General features: G+C 42.2%; 1 protein-coding gene across 1 annotated transcript; it reads left to right on the forward strand.

Moving 5' to 3' along the window:
* The first annotated feature begins 4,083 nt into the window (after nt 1–4,083).
* On the forward strand, nt 4,084–20,035 carry LOC148899771 (uncharacterized). The gene is made up of 4 exons (XM_088995333.1): nt 4,084–4,542; nt 6,971–7,291; nt 10,622–11,307; nt 16,437–20,035. Exons 1-4 carry the CDS (start codon nt 4,365–4,367, stop codon nt 16,884–16,886), a joined length of 1,635 nt encoding a protein of 544 aa, XP_088851459.1. The 5' UTR covers nt 4,084–4,364; the 3' UTR covers nt 16,887–20,035.
* The last annotated feature ends 23 nt before the right edge of the window (nt 20,036–20,058 follow it).

Consider the following 20,058-nt stretch of genomic DNA (forward strand, 5'->3'; position numbering starts at 1 on the left):
AAGAAGGGGGGATGGTTCCATTTGCTAGGACCCAATTAAATGTTCTCAATAATATTGGAGATAAGATGTCGCAATAGGTCTTATACCATTCAGCGGGGAAGCCGTCTGTGCCTGGGCATTTATTTAGCTTTAGATGGGAAATAGCCTTCTGTAGTTCACCTATAGTCACCTCAGCCATGAGAACGTCATTTTGATCTCCCGAGACTGTTGGGAGGTTGAGTGATTCCAACATAGCCTCGGGAGCTTCCTCATCATCCGGAGCCATTTGGGCATAGAGGTCCTTATAATATCTTTCAAAGCAACTTTGGATGTCCTTAAAGTCAAATTTCATTTGTCCGGTATATGGGTCCTTGATTTTATGAACCACCCTCTCTGCTTGTTGCTTCCTTAATTTATATGCCAGATTTTTCGTTGCTTTACTGCCCGCCTCATAGTAATTATGCTTTAAATAAATAAGTTTTTTTCTGAATATCTATGTCATGGATATCTTGTATCTGTTTTTTAACTGTCGTAATTTCTTGGGCCACCGTTATTTGGGCATTTTTTTTGTGTTGACTCTCTAGTTGCTGTAATGATTTTTCGAGTTTCTCCAGTTTTTCCTGTCTGTTTTTCTTTTGTAAAGCCAATTTTGCGATTATTTTCCCTCTTAAGACCGCTTTGCCGGCATCCCATATCCATGTTTGGGGGCACCGTTCCGTTATCGTTTTCTAATAGATACAGTGAGATTTCATCTTTGATTTCTTCTTTCATCTTCCCCTTTAATGCACTTAAGTTAAGTCTCCAGGCGTAAGGCCCTTTATCATATTTTATTTGTATGTCCAAATAGACTGGGCTGTGGTCCGATAGGTCCATTATTCCAATTTTGCACGTCCTTATAAGGCAGATGTCTTTATTATACATGAAAAAATAATCAATCCTTGAATAACTGTTATGTGGTGGCGAGTAAAAAGTATAGTCTCTCGTGGTTGGGTTAAGCTCTCTCCATACATCACATATACCCATCTCCTTTATCGTCTTTCCCACTTTATCCGCCATCGGGTTATTGTGCTGTTGTGTTGTTTTTGATGCGTCCATTTTAAAATCCAATCTCATGTTAAAATCCCCACCACATATGACCAATCCTTGGGCCTTAGTAATCATCAGGTCGAAGATATGTCGGTAAAAACTCCATGTTGCCCCAGGTGGTGCATAAACATTGATAAGAGTCAACACGGAGCCGTCCATTTTACCCACAACCATATTATATCTCCCTTCCTTGTCTTTAATTTCTGTCTGCAACTCAAATATTACTTTTGTAGAAATAATGGTAGATACTCCTCTCCTGTGCCCCTTCGCATAAGAAGCAAAGAAGATCTGTTTGAATCCCTGTCTTTTGAGTTTCAAATGTTCCAAATCATTTAGGCGGGTTTCTTGTAAAAACATTGTCTACTTTTTCTTTTGCCATTTTTCCCAGGATTTTGCTTCTCTTGATTGGGTTTAGGATACCTTTCACGTTGTATGAAGCGAACCTAAGTGGGGTTTTGTAACTCTCCATCACCTAATAAGAAACACCTATTACTGAAGCAACCCCTTTTCCACTCTAACTTTAGTGTGTTGGCAAGAAAAACTACAAAAATAAAAGAAAATCTAAATAAAATAAACTTAACAGATTCAGCAGATACCTCCAAATGGGGAATCTGCTGTGGGGATTCATGTATGACCCCAGTAGAGCCAGGATCTTCTGCTGGCTCGGAGGGAAAGCCTCCACTAACATTTCCTTGTAGAGGGCCCTCCATTCGTTGATGCCCTTCCAAATACATTTGTGTCCGAGAGTCCAAGCATCCTCAATCCACATAATACATCCATGTGTTCATAAGTGGATGCACAAAACAGGCATACATACTCATTGACTCACATATGTTTTAAATTGTATATATATATATATATATATATATATACACAGTAAAGTCTCGTTATATCGATATTCAAGGGAGTCCGAAAAAATATCGATATAACCGGGACTATCGATATATCCGACCCTGTTTGCATGTAATTTTCGCCGTGCGTGCATAGAAATAGTATCGATATAACCGGGACTATCGATATAACGAGACTTTACTGTATATATATATATATATATATATATATATATATATATATATAGTAAACGCATACATACATACACATATATATACATATTGTGATATCATGAGAGGCTAGCTCTCAGCGGGACGGGACAAGAAGTGCAATGGACGACAGGTTTGGATACAAACAAAAGGTTTTAATCAAGGGTTCCAGGGGGAATTCACAAGCAACAAAGGTTTGAATAGTGTCTCTTCCAATACTTGTCAAAATAAAGTCTCTTCTGCTACTTAAATCCAAATAAAGTCTCTTCTGATACTTAAATCCAAATAAAGTCTCTTCTGAGGTAAAACTGAAGACGGAGTTCTTTACAAGAGTCTCTAGACCTCACCCCTCTTGACGTCCTCGTCATGTAGCCTAGCCACCTTAGCTAGGTTCAAATCCAGTGTCCAGTCGTGTGGTCCCAACTGGCAATGAGTTCCACGCAGCAATCAACTTCTCCACAGAGCACAGCAATCGAGCTTGTCTTTCCCCAAGCTGCACACTCAGAGGTTCTCTGCCTTAAGAGCCCTGCTTTCCAATCAAGCCCTAATCAGCTGCAGGTGTGTGGGTTTAATTGCTGCCTTCCACCAGGTGGGGCCAAGACTCTCTCTGGGTGGAGCCATCTTAGGGGGATGTATTTGCCCTCCTGGACACAGCCTCTCGTGACATCACAGTATACATATAGGTAAGCTCACTTTTCTGACTTGAAGGAGTCATTCTGAGATTGGACTAATATAATCATAATAAAATCTATTGGGATAAAATCCATCTTTACAGCCATACTGGTAGTGAAATGTATTATGCTGTGTAGGTGCCGTATCACTTAGTTCACTTTCTCAATCTGCTTCCTTTGTGGTTTTCACAGGGACGTTGATGAGAGAGAGCTGCAAACAGCGGTGTCTACAAGCCTACTGGAACGTACAAAAGGATTATAAGGAAGGAACACAAGAACTTTAAGAGACTGCTCATATGTGTTCTCTATTCTCCAAAAAAAGAAAGACAAATAAAAAGAGAGTGCCAACAACTACCGATAACGATGTTATTCTCGCGGAGAAAGACTCCTTCAGTAGAAGAAGACGCTACAGCGCAGCGGAGTCACGACGAATAGGCGTAGCAGCAAAATATTGTTTTACAACACTGTTCTATCAAGGACAATCGACTCCTCCGGACAAGTTGTGTCCATAATTTGACTTCAAATAACTTCTACTGAGCGTTTTTTTTATTACAAAGATACCACTGCATATAGCTATATTTTAGGCTTTAAGACTCGCACTGAATATTCAGCAAGTCTTGTTTTAGAGTTGGTGACGATACCTACTGTGACGTCATGGTAGGTATCGTCATTTACTGAGAAAGCGACACACAATGCATTTTGCGGTACTTTGTTTGGTCTGAAAACTTTGTGTTGATGGCGAAATTAGAAGGAAAAACACATAAATAACTTGATGGTGAATCATTGTGTGTTGCGCCGAGACTACTATTTGATATTCGCTAACACAAATTCCCAGCAGACAAATCAGCCCATTTCCAATAGAGCGTGGGCGCCATCTTCTGCATGTTCTAGGTGCTACACATCAGTCCTGATGCCTCAAAATGACCCGGAATGACTTCTTTAATCGATTGCAAACATTTGTGCTTTCCTCTTCAGAACTATTTGAATCATATTCATAAGTGGATGAGAAACAAGAAAGAATCTTCTCCGAATCTGATGCCATTGTTTTGATTCTCGAGCAAGGCAAGACGTCTTGGCGTGACGTCACGAACAAGGGGGCGGGACCTTCTGAAACTCACCATTGCCGAGGTCATTTTGAAGTAGTTTTGGGACACTTTAACTCATTTTTATTGATGTTTTACATTTGACTAAAAATATCAGCCTGTGTGTTTTGGATATTTTAGATGCTATAAAACGTTTTTCTGATGTCAGTTAGGAAACAAAAAAATGTGTCGGTTGTCCTTTCAACTATTAAAACATGTTTTATTTTTTGTTTCATTCTGCAGTATGTACAGTTTTGCATTGCTAAAAAAAGCTGACTACATTGTACTTTGCGGATTTCACCTATCGCGGACTATTTTTGGAACACATGCGGCTTTAACCGAAGACCGGGGGCGGGGAATAGAGGACAAAAAAAGTCGACTCCCATTTCCGGCTCCTTGTTAGGAACCGGCTCTCTTTTGTTCACTCCAGAGCTCCGGCTCGTTCGCGAACGACACACCACTAGCCGCTTCTCGTCCAAAACCAGAAAGAACCTCGAGTCGTCGACATGTTGAAAGAGTTGGTGAGGAAAAGGCTGCTTGCAGCCGCCGACGAAATTTTCGGACTGTTCCAAACGACCGTGGCTTCGTACGAGGAGCAACTTTGTCGAACGAAGGAGGAGAGCGAGCGACACCGACGACAACTGGAGGCTGTTTGCAAGTCCCGGATTGTGATAAGCGTCGAAGGTTTGTCCGCCATACTTGGATTTGGCATTCGCGGAGTAACAAACAAACCAACGTTCTATTATATTGAAACGGAAACCCAGGATGTTCCGGTTATATTTGGTTTGTAGGCGTAGAACGCCCGAATGTGAATCGGAAGATGTCTATTCGCTGCACTTTCATTTGAACGGACAAACAACACTGTTTGACGGTCGCCATCTTAGATTTAGCATTCATCCAATTGGAACGCCGCTTTGGCATCACGTGGTGGTGACGTTCGCCGTACCTGACGACGCTCATCTACTTCTATTGTTGGTCATCCGAACCACGATCCAATAATTGATAAAACCAAGAAGCGCTTTAATCACTGCTTACAAAGGGATCTATCATAAACGGAAGAATACTGTTAGCAAAAAGTGAGGGAATCTCTCGGTTTGTATATCCTACAATAGCTTTAAATGTGGATCCAAGTAAATGTAAGACAATGGACAAAATAATGTATAACTTTGTATGGAAAAGTAAAACTCATTATATAAGAAACTCTGTCATATCCAGGACGCTAAAGGAGGGAGGCCTAATTTTTTTGGACTTTACTTCTCTAAACTATATGTTCAAGATTAACTGGCTGCGTAATTATCTGGGTAGCCCTGTTGCAATCTGGAATTTCATTCCAAAATCCATGTTTTCCCAACTTGGTGGTCTGTCTTTCTTGTTGAAATCTAAATATAAGGTTGAAAAAATGCCTGTTAACCGATCAAAGTTCCATAAACAAGTTTTATTAGCCTGGTGCCTAATGTATAACCATTCTTTCTCTCCACATTCATATATGATCTGGAATAACTGTCATATTTTGTACAAAAACAAATCACTGTTTTTGTCGGATTGACTTGGGTATCATTTATGTACAGCAACTTTTTAACACAAACAATGATTTAATGAACTATGCTGAGTTTCTCAATACGCATCAAATCCCTGTGAACCCCTAAGGATGTTGCCGTGGTTATGGATGCCATCCCAAGTGGTATCATAAGCCTGTTCAAGGGTCACTCCGCTACTCCTAACAGGCAACCGCCAATTCCAGTGACAGAAACCGCCCTGGGGAAACTCTGTTTCTCATCAATTGCTCGAAATCGGAACCGTGCCATTAGACATTTGTTTCAAAAATCTTTTGTGACGGTTCCCTACATTGTTCATCACTGGAGAACGTATGTCCCAAATATCCCATGGGAAAAGGTTTGGACCCTCCCATATACATTTTTCATCACAAACAAACAAAGAGAAATAACCTACAAAGGTTTGCACCGTTGCTATCCTGTTAAACATAAGATACGGTTCTTACAGGGTATCTCTTGTACATTTTGTGAAACTGAGCCTGAAACTGCAACTCACGTCTTCTGGGCTTGTCCCGAAACTACTCGCTTCTGGAAACACTTTGTCAAATACAGTAAAGTCTCGTTATATCGATATTCAAGGGAGTCCGCAAAAATATCGATATAACCGGGACTATCGATATATCCGACCCTGTTTGCATGTAATTTTCTCCGTGCGTGCATAGAAATAGTATCGATATAACCAGGACTATCGATATTTCCGATATCGATATAACGAGACTTTACTGTATGTTCAATGTAAAATCACTTCTCCGTTCATATTTCACGACAAAGACATGCTGTTTGGGTATTACAACAAGAACAACGACAAATATTTTAATGATTAATTTATTAGTTTTTCTTGCCAAACATCATCTTCATAAAACTCAATTTTGTGGGAGGAAAGCCCCATTTGTAATATTTCAAAATGAAATTAAACTATATCAGAAAACAATTCTTCCATCTGCCAACCCAAACGCGATCAAAACACATGATTTTTTTTATGAAATATGGCATAGGAAGATGTGCTTGCCGATTCATCTGGTGTTCCCCCCCTCCTCTCTTTTTTTGTCAATTTCACTATGTTGTGCAGATTCAATGAAATGTTAAAACCCCTGGCACTACCCCCCGCTCTTTCTCTCTCTCTCTTCTTTCTTCTATTTTTTTACTTCTCTCCTCTTTTTCCTTTTTGTATAATGATTATCTGTCAGGAACTCTTATTTCCTGTGCGATCAGGTATTGTCTCTTATGCGATTCTGGCAACTAATGTATGTTGCCAACTGTTTACAAAATGTTAACTATGCAGAAAGATTTGTTGAGACGCACCTCTGATTTACTTCTAGAAGCTCCATGAGCTATTCAAAACCAGTAGTTTTGTTTTCTTTTGTTGTGTTGTTTGTTTGTTTGTTTTACTTTGTTTGTTTGCATGCCATTTGAAAAAAAAAACTATTGTTGTGGTCTTCGTTCTGAACATGTTGACGAATTTTTCTTTTGCGGTTGAGAGAAAATTATCGAACTCCGCCCACCTTGCCCCTCCATTTTTTTCTAAATGTATGAATTATTTCCTGCTTGTGTCCTCGCAGACGTGAAGCAGCTGATCGGTCGTCGGGAAGAAGGTCCTGACGTGAAACAGGGGAGATCCGCTTTGGAGGAGCAGGAGTATCCACAAGCCCCTCGCATTAAAAAGGAAGAGGAGGAGGCCGATGCCAGCAGTTTTCCGCGAGATGGCGTCTCAGAGGAGAGTGATGACAACCGACATCAACACCCCGAGGGGTCACAGCTTCATGGCGGTGGTCCTAGCGAAGATCGCCGCGGGACGCACCCCCCAGAGAAGGTCTTTGCGCTCCTGTCAGGGGACGACGACAACACAGAAAAAGCTTTGGGGAGCGCCGCCGCTTGTGAAGGTAATGACATGTAAAAAAAAAAAATGGCGGCTGTGTCGTTGCAGGCGCAAAGAACATTTTCCGCAGCTCAATTCTAGGCACATTTTAGGATCAGACAAATGGAAAAAAAAATCATTTCAGATTTTGATGTGTATTCAAATCTTTAGAGAAGGGCAAGAAAGTCTGAGATTAGACGACATGCCGCAGAAAAACACTCTGCGAACAAAAACAATGGTTTGAAAATTCATTTCTTTATCAATATCATTTAATTTCAAAGGACAAACGACACCATTTTTGGTTTCCTAACTGACATCAGAAAAACGTTTTATAGCATCTAAAATACCCAAATCAGGCAGACTGATATTTTTAGTTAAATGAAAAACACCAATAAAAACTACTTCAAAATTCCCTCGGGGATGGCGAGTTTCAGAAGGTCCCGCCCCCTTGTTCGTGACGTCACTGCAAGACGTGTTTGTGAGCTTTGAACGCATTTTTGTTTTATCGAAATTCATTACTGAGAAGATTTGTTCACAAAGGTAGGTGGTTCCAAACACGCACAAAACTTTAGCAGCCAGGGCTGTTAATTTGGTATCTACTACCCTGGTAGTAGATACTGCTCAAAATTGTCCGCACCTACGCAGGCAAATTTGCCCTTCAAATCTGCATCACATTGCAAATCAATTATTTCTAGCCGGATTTCGACCGCTAGATCAGAAGCTGTAACTATGAAATGTGAGCGAAAAACTGAAAATTCTGTCTCAAGTTCACCAAATACAGTGATACCTTACCAGCTAGTCAGGACGTGACACCTGGTATTGATGCACTTGTACTAGGCCAAAAGATGCCAAATATCAGGAACAAAAACAATGGTTTGAAAATTCCTTTCGTGATAAATATCATTTCATCTTAAAGGACAACCGACAGTATTTTTTTGTTTGCTAACTGACATCAGAAAAACGTTTTATAGCATCTAAAATACCCAAAACACGCAGGCTGATATTTTTAGTCGAATGCAAACATCAATAAAAATGACTTAAAGTGTCCCAAAACTACTACGAGTTTCAGAAGGTCAATGACTTCAGTGAATATGATTCAAATAGTTCTGAAGAGGAAAGCATACATGTTTGCAATCGATTAAAGAATTTATTCCGTGCTATTTTCAGGCAATAGGGCGGGGGGAATGTAGCACTAAAAAAGAGGCAGAAAATGGCGACAGAGCTCCGTGTAAGGAATTAATCAGCCTGTGGAAACGGGCTCACCCTCTTCTGCCTCTTTTTGATGCACCCCAACGTTTTCAGACCAAACAAGTACAGCAAAATGCATTGACGTGATGGAAGGACTGCTACAATATGTGCTTTTTTTCGGTCAGGGGCGTTCCTTCCGTGACGTGAGGACTCGTCACCAACTCAAAAACAATTCAGTGTGAGTCTTAAAACGTAAAATATAGCTATATGCGGTGGAATCTTTGTAAAATACGCTCCGTAGAAGTCATTTGAAGCCATTTTACAAATTATGGACACAACTTGTCCGGAGACGTCGCTTGTCCTTTAAAGTGTCCAAAAACTACTTCAAATTGTGGCCAGTTTAGAAGGTCCCGCCCCCTTGTTCGTGACGTCACGCCAGGAGGTATTGCCTTGCTCGAGAATCAAAAAGCTTCAGATTGGGAGAAGATCCAGTTATGAATATGATGAAAATAGTTCTGAAGAGGAAAGCATAAATGTTTGCAATCGATTAAAGAGGTCTTTCCGGGTCATTTTGAGGCGTCAGGACTGATGTGTAGCACCCAGAACATGCACAAGATGGCGCCCAAGCTTCGTTGGAAATGGGCTGATTTGTCTGCTGGGAATTTGTGTCAACTCGTATCAAATAGTAGTTGTGGTGCAACACACAAGGATTCACCATCGCGTTATGTGTTTTCCTTTTAATTTCGCCATCAACACGAAGTTTTCAGACCAAACCCGTACCCAAAATGCATTGTTGTGTGTCGCTTTCTCAGTCAGTGGGCGTTCCTGACGTGACATCATGTCAGGCATCGTCACCAACTCGAAAACAAGTAATGGGTTTATTTTGATCGTTCGTTCGTTCGTTTGCTTCGACGGGAGTTGATGGAAGAGGATGGTTAAATCATCAGGAAGCCAGGTGTAGAACAGAAAGTTGGTTTAATCTTGAAGAGAGCGAGGCATCGCGGTGTCGGCTTAAGGAGACAGAGAGACGAACTAGAAGGGAGAGCATTTTATACGGCGCGCAGTGTGTGACGCGAAAGGATGTGACGTAATGTAAATGTGACATCATATAAGGGAAGGCAGGATATGACGTATCAGGAAGTCCAAAATGTAAACAAAGATTACAGAGCGATGTTTAGAGATGTTTGGATGGCGAATTACCCCAACACAAGACTTGGAAAACAAAACTTCCTGAATATTCAGCACGAGTCTAAAAGCATAAAATGTAGCTATATTCGGTGGAATCTTTGTCAAATACGCTCAGTAGAAGTCATTTGAAGTGATTTTACAAATCATGGACACAACTTGTCCGCCGGAGGCATCGGTTGTCCTATCAATGTCATCATTTTCCAAATGTTCTCGTGCTTCTTTACACCAAAACTAATGAAAGATGTGGGATTTTGGTTATTAATCGCATGTATGGTATAATTTTAATGGTCCAGCCCACTTGACATCGACGGAGGCCATACGTGGCCCACTATGTCAAATGGGTTTGACACCCCTGTTCCAGGTCTTGCAGAGAGTCCATTGGGGACACAAAATGGAGGTGCAGGCCACCTGGTTTGGCATCTCGCAAACAACATGGCGGCGCTCGGCTTCTAAAATCCAGACCAGCCGTTAGCCGCCTCTCTCCGTGCGCACTTTGCTAGCTAATCGCACAAACAAGAACTACGAGCGTTCATTGTGGCTATTGATCCATCGGAAAACGCCACTTTCGCCGACGCCATTTCACAGCGAGCGGCCTTCAGTCAATCCTTGGCTATTCCGACGTCTCGGTTCTCGTCCAATTCGAACTAAAAAAATCCGTTTTTTTTTATGCCTGGGTTTACAATCAAAAATGCGGCGTGGAACAAACGGAGTGCACCTGAATGCACCACTGCACTCTCAACTGCTTCCTTTTACATCACTTCCTGGTGTCGCGTCTCATTGTGACCGACGCATTATCCGCATGTGGCCTTTCATTGTGAGCAGGTGTGTTTGGAGTCTTCAATCACGACAAATTTATAAAAAAAAGCAGATTACATTGATTAGAATGGGAAATGTTTCGGTTTTCGACCAAACGGATTCTGGAACGGATTATGGTTGAAAACCTAAGTTTGACTGTATTTGCTTCACTTGCGTCCTGCAGATCTCCAGCGGATGATCGGCGGCCTGGAAGAAACTCCCCATCGGCCGCCGTGGGGGCACTCCGGTTTGGAACCGAAGCGTCCGCGAGGCTCCTCCCATTTTGAGGCCGATGTCAGCCCGACCGGCGGCCACCTGAAAAGCAAAGTGGGTGAAGACGAAGCGCCTGAATGGTTTGAAGATGACCTCCAGGCGCCCATGTCGGCCGACGATGACGACTGTCAAGCCTCTCCGAAAAAGGTCCCCGGCAAGAAAAGGTCCCGCAAACGCCAAAAGTGTCCCTCCCCTAAGGAGCATTTCGGCTGCTCCGTTTGCGGTAAAAAGTTCACTTGCAAGTCGCACTGGATGAGACACGTGAAAACCCACACGGGAGAAAAATCCTTTTGCTGCTCGCTTTGCGGCAAGACGTTTTCTCGAAAGGAACACCTGGAGCTCCACATGAGGACACACACCGGCGAGAAACCCTTCCGCTGCTCCCTTTGCGGCGCCACCTTTTCCGTCAAGCAAAGTATGAAAAAGCACATGCGGAGGCACACCGGGGAGAAACCCTTCGGCTGCTCCTTTTGCAGGGCCACCTTTTCTCGCAAGGAAAGCCTGGACAAGCACATGCGGGTGCACACGGGGGAAAGACCCTTCGCTTGCGCCGTTTGCGGCGGAAGCTTCGCTCAAAGGTCCAACATGATTCGCCACATGCAGATCCACAAAAAGGGAGACGAAGGGTTTCCAAAGGCGACCGACCCCCCCCCCTGACCCCCTGAGCAAATGCTCCTAAATCTGAATGCTTCCTTTTAGCGTGTGGGAGACGACAAATATGAATGCAAAACTGGTTCATCTTTTTTTAATATACAGTGAGACCTCGACTTACGAACTTAATTGGTTCCCAGACAGAGTGTGTATCTCAAAAAAAAAATTCCCATAGGAAACCATTAAAATGGGAATAATCCGTACCCGGGTTTCCATAAAATATACTTTAACTAAATAAGCCTTAAAACTACACACAACATACCTTATTCTATGTATAATAAATGTGCTATTGTATTGTAATGAAAGAAATACACTGCATTGTATCATAAAGTCACTTTATTTACATTTGTGATGGTCATTTATGGCTTGATGGAATGGCGTTGGAGGTCGAAGGTCAAAGGGAATTGCTGTTTGGAAAGAGAGGCGCATTACATGACGACTGTAATTAAAGAAATAAACTGCTGTAAAATAAAGTTTTATTGACCTTTTTGATGGTCGTTGATGGCTTATGGAAGGAGAGTCACCTTCCATAAGGACTGTTGCTAACTTAAGCTCTGGTGCTGTTCGGTCGTATGCTTCCGCCGAAGATCACTCCGCCAGCCGTGGTGGGTGTGTATTATGAAAATAGTGCTTATTATAAGGTTTAATTTTCATAAATTTGACGTTTGTAAGACAAAAAGTTTGTAAGTTGAGGTCTCACTGTATTTGTTTTTTTTAGCTGACAACGTCCCCTGAAAGATTGACACTTGTGTTTGGAAATATCGTCGCTAGCATCAATATACTTCTGCGAGAGGCAGCAGAAAGCAATCGTGTAAGCTAATGAACAGTGTGCAGGCTAGCTAGCAGTAACCTTGCGTATGGACTCGGCAAGTTGACTTTTATTCCGATAGTTTGGATGGATGTTTAAAAATCATGAGGAACAGAAAACCATTCAACATTTTGAATGGGTTTCGACTGACGACTAAGATTGACACTTGCGTTTGGAAATATCCTCGTTGTCCTTCGCCAGAAGTGGCCTCCCGGTTGAGGGTGCCCCCAACCCACTTCCTGTCCAAAGTCAGCTGAGATGGGTTCCGGCATGGCCGCCACCCTCCTGCGGAGAAAGAAGTGAATGAGACGACGCAGGCCTCGAATAACGTCGCCGACTTTTATAGCAGCACTTCCTTTTTTAATTATTGGTGTTGTTTAATGTCTAATGTCGTAGCTTAGCATGTTGCAAGCAGGAAGCTGTCGCCAGACGGTTTTGTCATCAGTGGCTCAAATCCGACATGCGATCACACCGTCGTATTAAAAACATCATCTAATTGTTGTTGAAAACAGGAATAACTCACTAAAATCATTATTTTTTTGAACAAATTAACTGAAACGCACATACGAGAATCTCCGAAATCTGTGCTCATCGTCTGACGTTTTTATTCTTTTGAACCAAACAAAGTAGTTGTCGAGAGAAGACCGTGGATGATTTGAATGGGACATGTTCCAAGTTCGATTTTAATTGTCCTCTTTTGATGTCCAAAGTTCCCCTTTTGACATTTCAAGCCGTTAGCAGAATTTATTTTTCTCTTCCTTCCTCTTTTTACTACTTGAGACCACGCTAAATTTGGCGTTTTCTATTTTTTTTGTCGGTGGCAAAAGCGACGACGTCACCTCACGACCGCCATCTTGCGACGGTATTTATGGACGACCAGAAGTGCATTGTCTTCTCTTGATGCCCAAACTTCCCCTTTTGACATTTCAAGCCGTTAGCAGAATTTATTTTTCTCTTCCTTCGTCTTTTTTCTAAATGAGACAACGCTAACTTTCGCGTTTTCTTTTTCGTCGGCGGCAAAAGCGACGGCCGCCATCTTGCGACGGTATTTATGGACGACCAAAAGTGTTATGTATTATGTTTATCAAAATACATTTAATTTATAAGCACCTTTCAAAACTCTCAAGGACACTTCAAAGTGACGGGATAAGAACTTTTTTCTTTTCATTTTTGTGCGGGTGAGCAGCGGCCTTTCAGTGCCAGTGTTCACTGTACCCAGAAGTAACACAGCCGCGTACTACAACTTTTATATAATAATAATAATAATAATAATAATACATGATATTTTAAGCGTCTTTCAAAGGTCCCAATGACATTTTACAGTCACAGACAAGCATAGGTACTATAATAAATAAAATACAATCACAAAATAGAATACAATCAATAAAATCCTACTATAAATAGAAACAAGAGAACGAGCTACACAGAAAATGCCATTTTAAACATAATTTTATTTATATAAGGGCAGCTTTTCGCCAAGGTTAAGATGTATGTGGTATCAATACAACGCATTTGGTCCAAAGTCCCGTTCCATGTGGATTTTGTGCTATTCATTCCGCGTTGTCAGCGTATTACCGGCCCAAGATGGCGGTCATGTGTCGCCGCGGTTGACATGACCATAAAATTACCCAAAAAATGCACGAGAAAAAAACAGAAGTGGTCAAATTAACAAGAGATGATTAAATTAAAGCCGTGTCCTGTTGTGAAGATTGTATCACACCGAACCCTGTTACGACTGCGCACGCGCAACCAACCTCCATCCAGTGACCAGACGGGCACAAGAAGGAACCCAATGGTTTCTTTCACTCTCGTCTGGTCCTTGGCGCCACCTGTCGACGTCATCACCCAGCGCCACTGATCTTGTTGTCAACGATCACACCATCAAGCGAATCAAGCGGCAGGAATTTGGGGTGAGTTGACCTTTCCTCCTCTTGGTCCGCTTGTCACGGTTATGACGTGTGCGTGCTAGCTAAATGCTAACGTTGCAGTTAACTGAAGCCCAAAAGAAAAAACATCCAAGGTTGGAGGGGCCGGAGGGGTCGACGACATGGAAAGACTGTCGAGCGATACCGAAAGCGAAGGTAACTTTTTGTTATCATCCCTTTTTTATTTTTGATCTTTTCGTGGCAAATGGGGCGAGTGGCTAACAAACGCTAGCATGCCTGTGCTGCTGCTTGCAAAATACAATACAATCGTAATTGAGATAGCACTTTCGCAACAGCTGCGGATGTAACAAAGCACTTAACGGATGGAACAAAACACATAATAATACATACATACACTCAACCCGGATGCAACAAAACACATAACAATAATACATACATACACTCAACCCGAAAGTTACTGAAATAGATAGAAAGCAGGCTAGATAATAGATTGCTAATAGCTATACAGCGAATAAATGGCCAGATAGCTATATAGCTAATAAATAGATAGCTAGATAATAATAATACATTTCATTTATAAGCGCCTTTCAAAACTCTCAAGGTCACTTTACAGTCACAGGATAAGTTCTTCTGTGGGTGAGCAGCGGCAGCCACACGCGCCAGCGTTCACTCAACCCGGAAGTTACTGAAATAGATAGAAAGCTAGCTAGATAATAGATAGCTAATAGCTAGATAGCTATACAGCGAATAAATGGCCAGATAGCTATATAGCTAATAATGATAATAATACATTTCATTTATAAGCGCTTTTCAAAACTCTCAATGTCACTTTACAGTCACAGGGTAAGCTTTTCTGTGGGTGAGCAGCGGCAGCCACACGCGCCAGCGTTCACTCAACCCGGAAGTACGTCAAATAGATGGAAAGCTAGCTAGCTAATAGATAGTCAGCACGCTATCTATCCAGCCAGCCAGCTAAATAGCCATATAGCTTGCTAGCTAGATAGCCAAAAAGCTAATAGAGAGCAAATAGCTAGCTAGCTATTGATTGATATAGCGCTTTAACAACAGCAGAAGCGGTAACATTTTTTGTTCTTTTGACTTCAAGACGGCGCCGCGAGAGTGGCTGCCTTTCCAGCAGCTCATGTATTTTGTTTTTCTACTTTCATTCCTTCCATCACTTTGCTGCTGTGAAATGTAAATTTCTCCACTGTGAGACTAATAAAGGCATATCCAATCCAATCCAATCCAATCCAAAGCACTAATATGGACAAAAGGCAAATGCTAGTCAATAGATAGCTAATAGCTAGCCAGGCTAGATACCTAACCAGCCAGATAATAGATAGCAAATAGCTAGCAATTGATTGATATAGCGCTTTAACGACAGAAGAAGCTATAACAAAGCGCTAATATGGACAAAACACAAATGCTAGCTAATAGATAGCCAATAGCTAGCCAGACAGCTAGATAGCCATATAGCTAATAGCTAGCTAGCTATATAGCTAATAACTAGCTCGCTAGATAGCCAAAGCTAGATAGCAAATAGTGAGATAGCCAGCTAGATAGCTAGATCAATAAATATTCACACTAAACAGTTCGTTTCGATTTTAGCAGAGACGAGCCGGTGACTTGAACTGCTGCAAAAAGACAAAAGATGTAAATATGATCAATTTGAATTCAAAGAAAAAGTGAGGTAGGCAAGATAATAATAATAATAATAATAAATTTCTAAGCGCCTTTCAAAAATCCCAAAGACACTTTACAGATTTTTTTTGTGTTCAGGTGAGCAGGTGACCATTCACGCTTCTCTCTTCGCGTTCACTCTATCCGGAAGTAACACAGCAGCAAAGTTAGGAAAGGAAAGAAAGTAGAAAAACAAAATACAGGAGCTGCTGGAAAGGCAGCCACTCTCGCGGCGTCATAATAGTCAACAAAGCAAAATAATAAACAACAATAACATCAAAAACGTGCGCTCATCTAAAAGCTTTTTGGTCTTGTTGCTTGTTGTCCCCAAGACACCCAGCGGTGGTTTGGTGGGCCTCGTCCGGTGCTTGTAAAAGAGGAAGGGGCGGATCCAGTGGACTCCCGCATTAAAGAAGAAGAAGATGGCCGACAACAGCCTAGCATTAAGGAGGAAGAGCAGGAGACCCGCATCGGCGAGTTGCCGCCCGTCGTCGTCTCGGTGAAAAAAGAGGATACGCAGGACGTGCCGCCGCCTAACTGGTCCCGGCGTCATCCTGGCTTCCCAAACGGGCAGCGTCTCGGGACCACTGTCGGACGTGGACCAACAGGGGGAAAGCTCCGGAAAGGAAACGTGTCAAAAACGGGCGAGCTGCTCCCTCTGCAGCAAAAGCTTTGCCACGAAACAAACGTTACTCACGCACATGAGAACGCACACGGGAGAAAAACCCTTCCGTTGCTTCTTCTGCGCCAAGGACTTTTCCCAGAAGGGCCCCATGCAGCGCCACCTGAGGGTGCACACCGGCGAAAAACCCTTCAGCTGCTCCGTGTGCGGCAAAACCTTCTCGCAGAAGGGCAGCATCGAGCTGCACATGAGGACGCACACCGGGGAGAAACCCTTCCGCTGCCCGGCGTGCGGCAAGGCCTTCTCCCAGAAGGAGAACATGGCGGCGCACATGAGGAAGCACACGGGGGAGAAACCTTTCCGCTGCTCCCACTGCGGGAAGGCCTTCGCCCGCAAGGAGCACGCGATGACGCACATGAGGACGCACGCCGGAGGGATACCCTTCGCTTGCTCCGTGTGCGGGGAAAGCTACGGCCAGCGCGCTAGTTTGGCGGAGCACATGCGCAAACACGGCGACCACGGCCAATAAACGCTTGGCTCCACCGGGAATCCGTTCTTTTTCACTCCAAAATAGTCAGCAAACGAATAAAAAAATTCAAAATATAATATATAAATATATAAATGTTTTCCAAATATAAGGGAAACCACATATCTGGCTAACTGGCTATTTAGCTAGCCATCTATTAGCTATATATCAAGCTGGCTATCTATGGGCTATTTTAGCTATCTATTAGCTAGCTTTCTATCTATTTGAGTTGCTTCCGGGTTGAGTGAACACTGGCGCGTGTGGCTGCCGCTGCTCACCCACAGAAAAAATTATCCTGTGACTGTAAAGTGACCTTGAGAGTTTTGAAAGGCGCTTAGAAATTAAATGTATTATTTATTATTATGTATTTGCTATCTATCTCGCTAACTGGCTATTTAGCTTGCCATATATTAGCTGTCTAGCTAGCTAGCTAAATGGATCGCTGGCTATAAGCTGACAATTAGCTAGCTGGCTTTCCATTTTGAGTTACTTCCGGGTTGAGTGAAGGCTGGCGTGTGTGGCTGCCGCTGCTCACCCACAGAAAAACTTATCCTGTGATCGTAAAGAGACTTTGACAGTTTTGAAAGGCGCTTATAAATAAAATGTTTTATTTATTATTGTTATGTATTTGCTATATATATATATATAGCTAGCTGGCTATTTAGCTCGCTATATATTAGAATGTCTAGCTAGCTATGTGGCTGCCGCTGCTCACCCACAGAAAAAACTTATCCTGTGACTGTAAAGTGAACGTTGGTCACAGGTGTCCAAGCCGAGGCTTGGGGGCCAAATGTGGACCACCACATCATTTTAAAGCAAATCAAATTTGTGAAATTCCTATCGAGCTAGATAGCACGTCAGCTAGCTGTCTTACGGTTCAGCTAGCTGGCTAATTCCGTACACCACAGGTGTCCAAGTCAAGGCCCGGGGGGCCAAATCTGGCCCGCCACATCATTTTATTCGGCCCGTGAAAGCATATCAAACTTGTAAATAATAATTAATAATAATAATAATAATCAATTTCATTTATAAGCGCCCTTCAAAACTCTCAAGCTCACTTTACAGTCACAGGATCAGTTTTTCTGTGGGTGAGCAGCGGCAGCCATACGCGCCAGCGTTCACTCAACCCGGAAGTAAATAGATAGAATGCTAGCTAGCCAGCTAGGAGATATCAAATAGATATCCAACAGATAGCTAGCTACCTAGGTAGCGATTAGAAAGCTAATCAGAGAGAAAGCCAGTCAGCCAGCTAGTAGATAGCTAATAGATATCCAACAGATAACTAGCTAGCTAGATAGCTAGCCACCTAGATAGCTAATTAGAGAGAAAGTCAGTCAGGTAGTAGATAGCTAATAGATATCTATCCACCTAGGTAGCTATATAGCTAAAAGAAAGCTAAATAGATCAAAAGCTAGTCAGCCAGCTAGTAGATATCTAATAGACAGCTAACAGATAGCTGGCTATATAGCTAGCCACCTAGATAGCTATATAGCTAAAAGAAAGCTAATTAGAGAGAAAGCTAGTCATTCAGCTAGTAGATAGCTAATAGGTAGCCAACCAGATAGCTATACAGCTCATAGAAAGCTAATTAGAGATAAAGCCAGCTAGCTAGTAGATAGCTAACAGATAGCTAGCCACCTAGATAGCTATGTATCTAATAGAAAGCTAAATAGATAGAAAGCTAGCCAGCCAGCTAGTAGCTAATAAATAGCCAACAGATAGCTGGCTAGATAGCTAGCCACCTAGGTAGGTATATAGCTAATAGAAAGCTAAATATAGAAAGCCAGCCAGCTAGTAGAGAGCTAATGGATAGCTAACAGCTGGCTAGATAGCTAGCCACCTAGATAGCTACATGGCTATGGGCTAATACACTGAATGTGACTAATTAAATCTATTATTATGATTATTATTCGGGAATTGAAAAGCATAACGTGGGGCGCCATTCTGAAATTTGTTTGTTTTTTTTATGCTTGGGTGCGAATAAAGCGCTGGTCAGACTTCTGGCAATGTTTTGCCCCTTCCACGAGGGGGCAGCATTTTTCTTTTGTCCATGTTAGCGCTTTGTTCCAGCTTCAGCTGTTAAAGCGCTATATCAACCAATATGGATTGTATTTTATACATCTGCCCCCATTTCAAGCTCGTATAACTCCAGACCCATATCATTTAGGAATTAACTCTATCTTTTCTGATGAAAGTCTTACATTGAATTGAATGTTGATGTCGTCTATGGTTCCTGGAATTCAAGTGACTATGACTAAAACCCTGGCACTAGAGTGGACACATTTTTGCACATCGGCTGCTCGTCAACAAGTCAAAACTTAATTAGGTACTAAAAAAAACGAATGCTAAGATGGCTAATATCTAGCTGGCTAGCGATTAGCTATCTATTATCTAGCTAGCTAGCTTTCTTTCAATTTGACTTACTTCCGGGTTGAGTGAACGCTGGCGCGTGTGGCTGCCGCCGCTCACCCACAGATAAACTGATCCTGTGAATGTAAAGTGACCTTGAGAGTTTTGAAAGGCGCTTAGAAATGAAATGGATTATGATTATTATTATTATGAATTGTTATATACTAACTCTTTTTAATGAGAAAAAAATGTTTTAGTTGTTTTTATTTTAAACATGCTTCTTGCAAAACAATCGGGGGGGTTTTAATCATGCCATTTTTTTTGCCCCGCCCTTTTTTTTCCGACGGCATTAACAGGTAACATCCAACTTACGACCGGCTCGACTTACGACCACCCATACTTAGGACCACGATGGCCAGACCCTATTTTTAAAATTGTAATTGAGAGGGGGCGAGTTTGCATGTCATTTAGCCTCCGAGTTTCTATTCAACATTTTGAATGGATTTCGACTTACGACCGTTTGGAACTCGGTCGTAAGTTGGATGTTACCTGTATACATTTTTTATCGCTGCGTACGGTCGGTTTTGTAAAGGTATAGTGGGTTATCATTTCAAATATTGATACAGGTACAGGTAGCATCCGACTTACGACAGGCTCGACTTACGACCACAACCTCCAGACCCTATTTTTAAAATTGTAACTCTACGCTTGGCACCGCAACCGTTTGGTCGGAACGGAACTCGGTCGTAAGTCGGATGTCACCCATATAAATAAATAAACGTCAAGCAAATGATGGCACCAGAGGGGCGGAGTTCGCCTGTCATTT

The sequence above is a fragment of the Hippocampus bargibanti genome, linkage group LG04, assembly GCF_051943395.1.
Source record: "Hippocampus bargibanti isolate YZ-2025 linkage group LG04, ASM5194339v1, whole genome shotgun sequence".
Taxonomy (NCBI): domain Eukaryota; kingdom Metazoa; phylum Chordata; class Actinopteri; order Syngnathiformes; family Syngnathidae; genus Hippocampus; species Hippocampus bargibanti.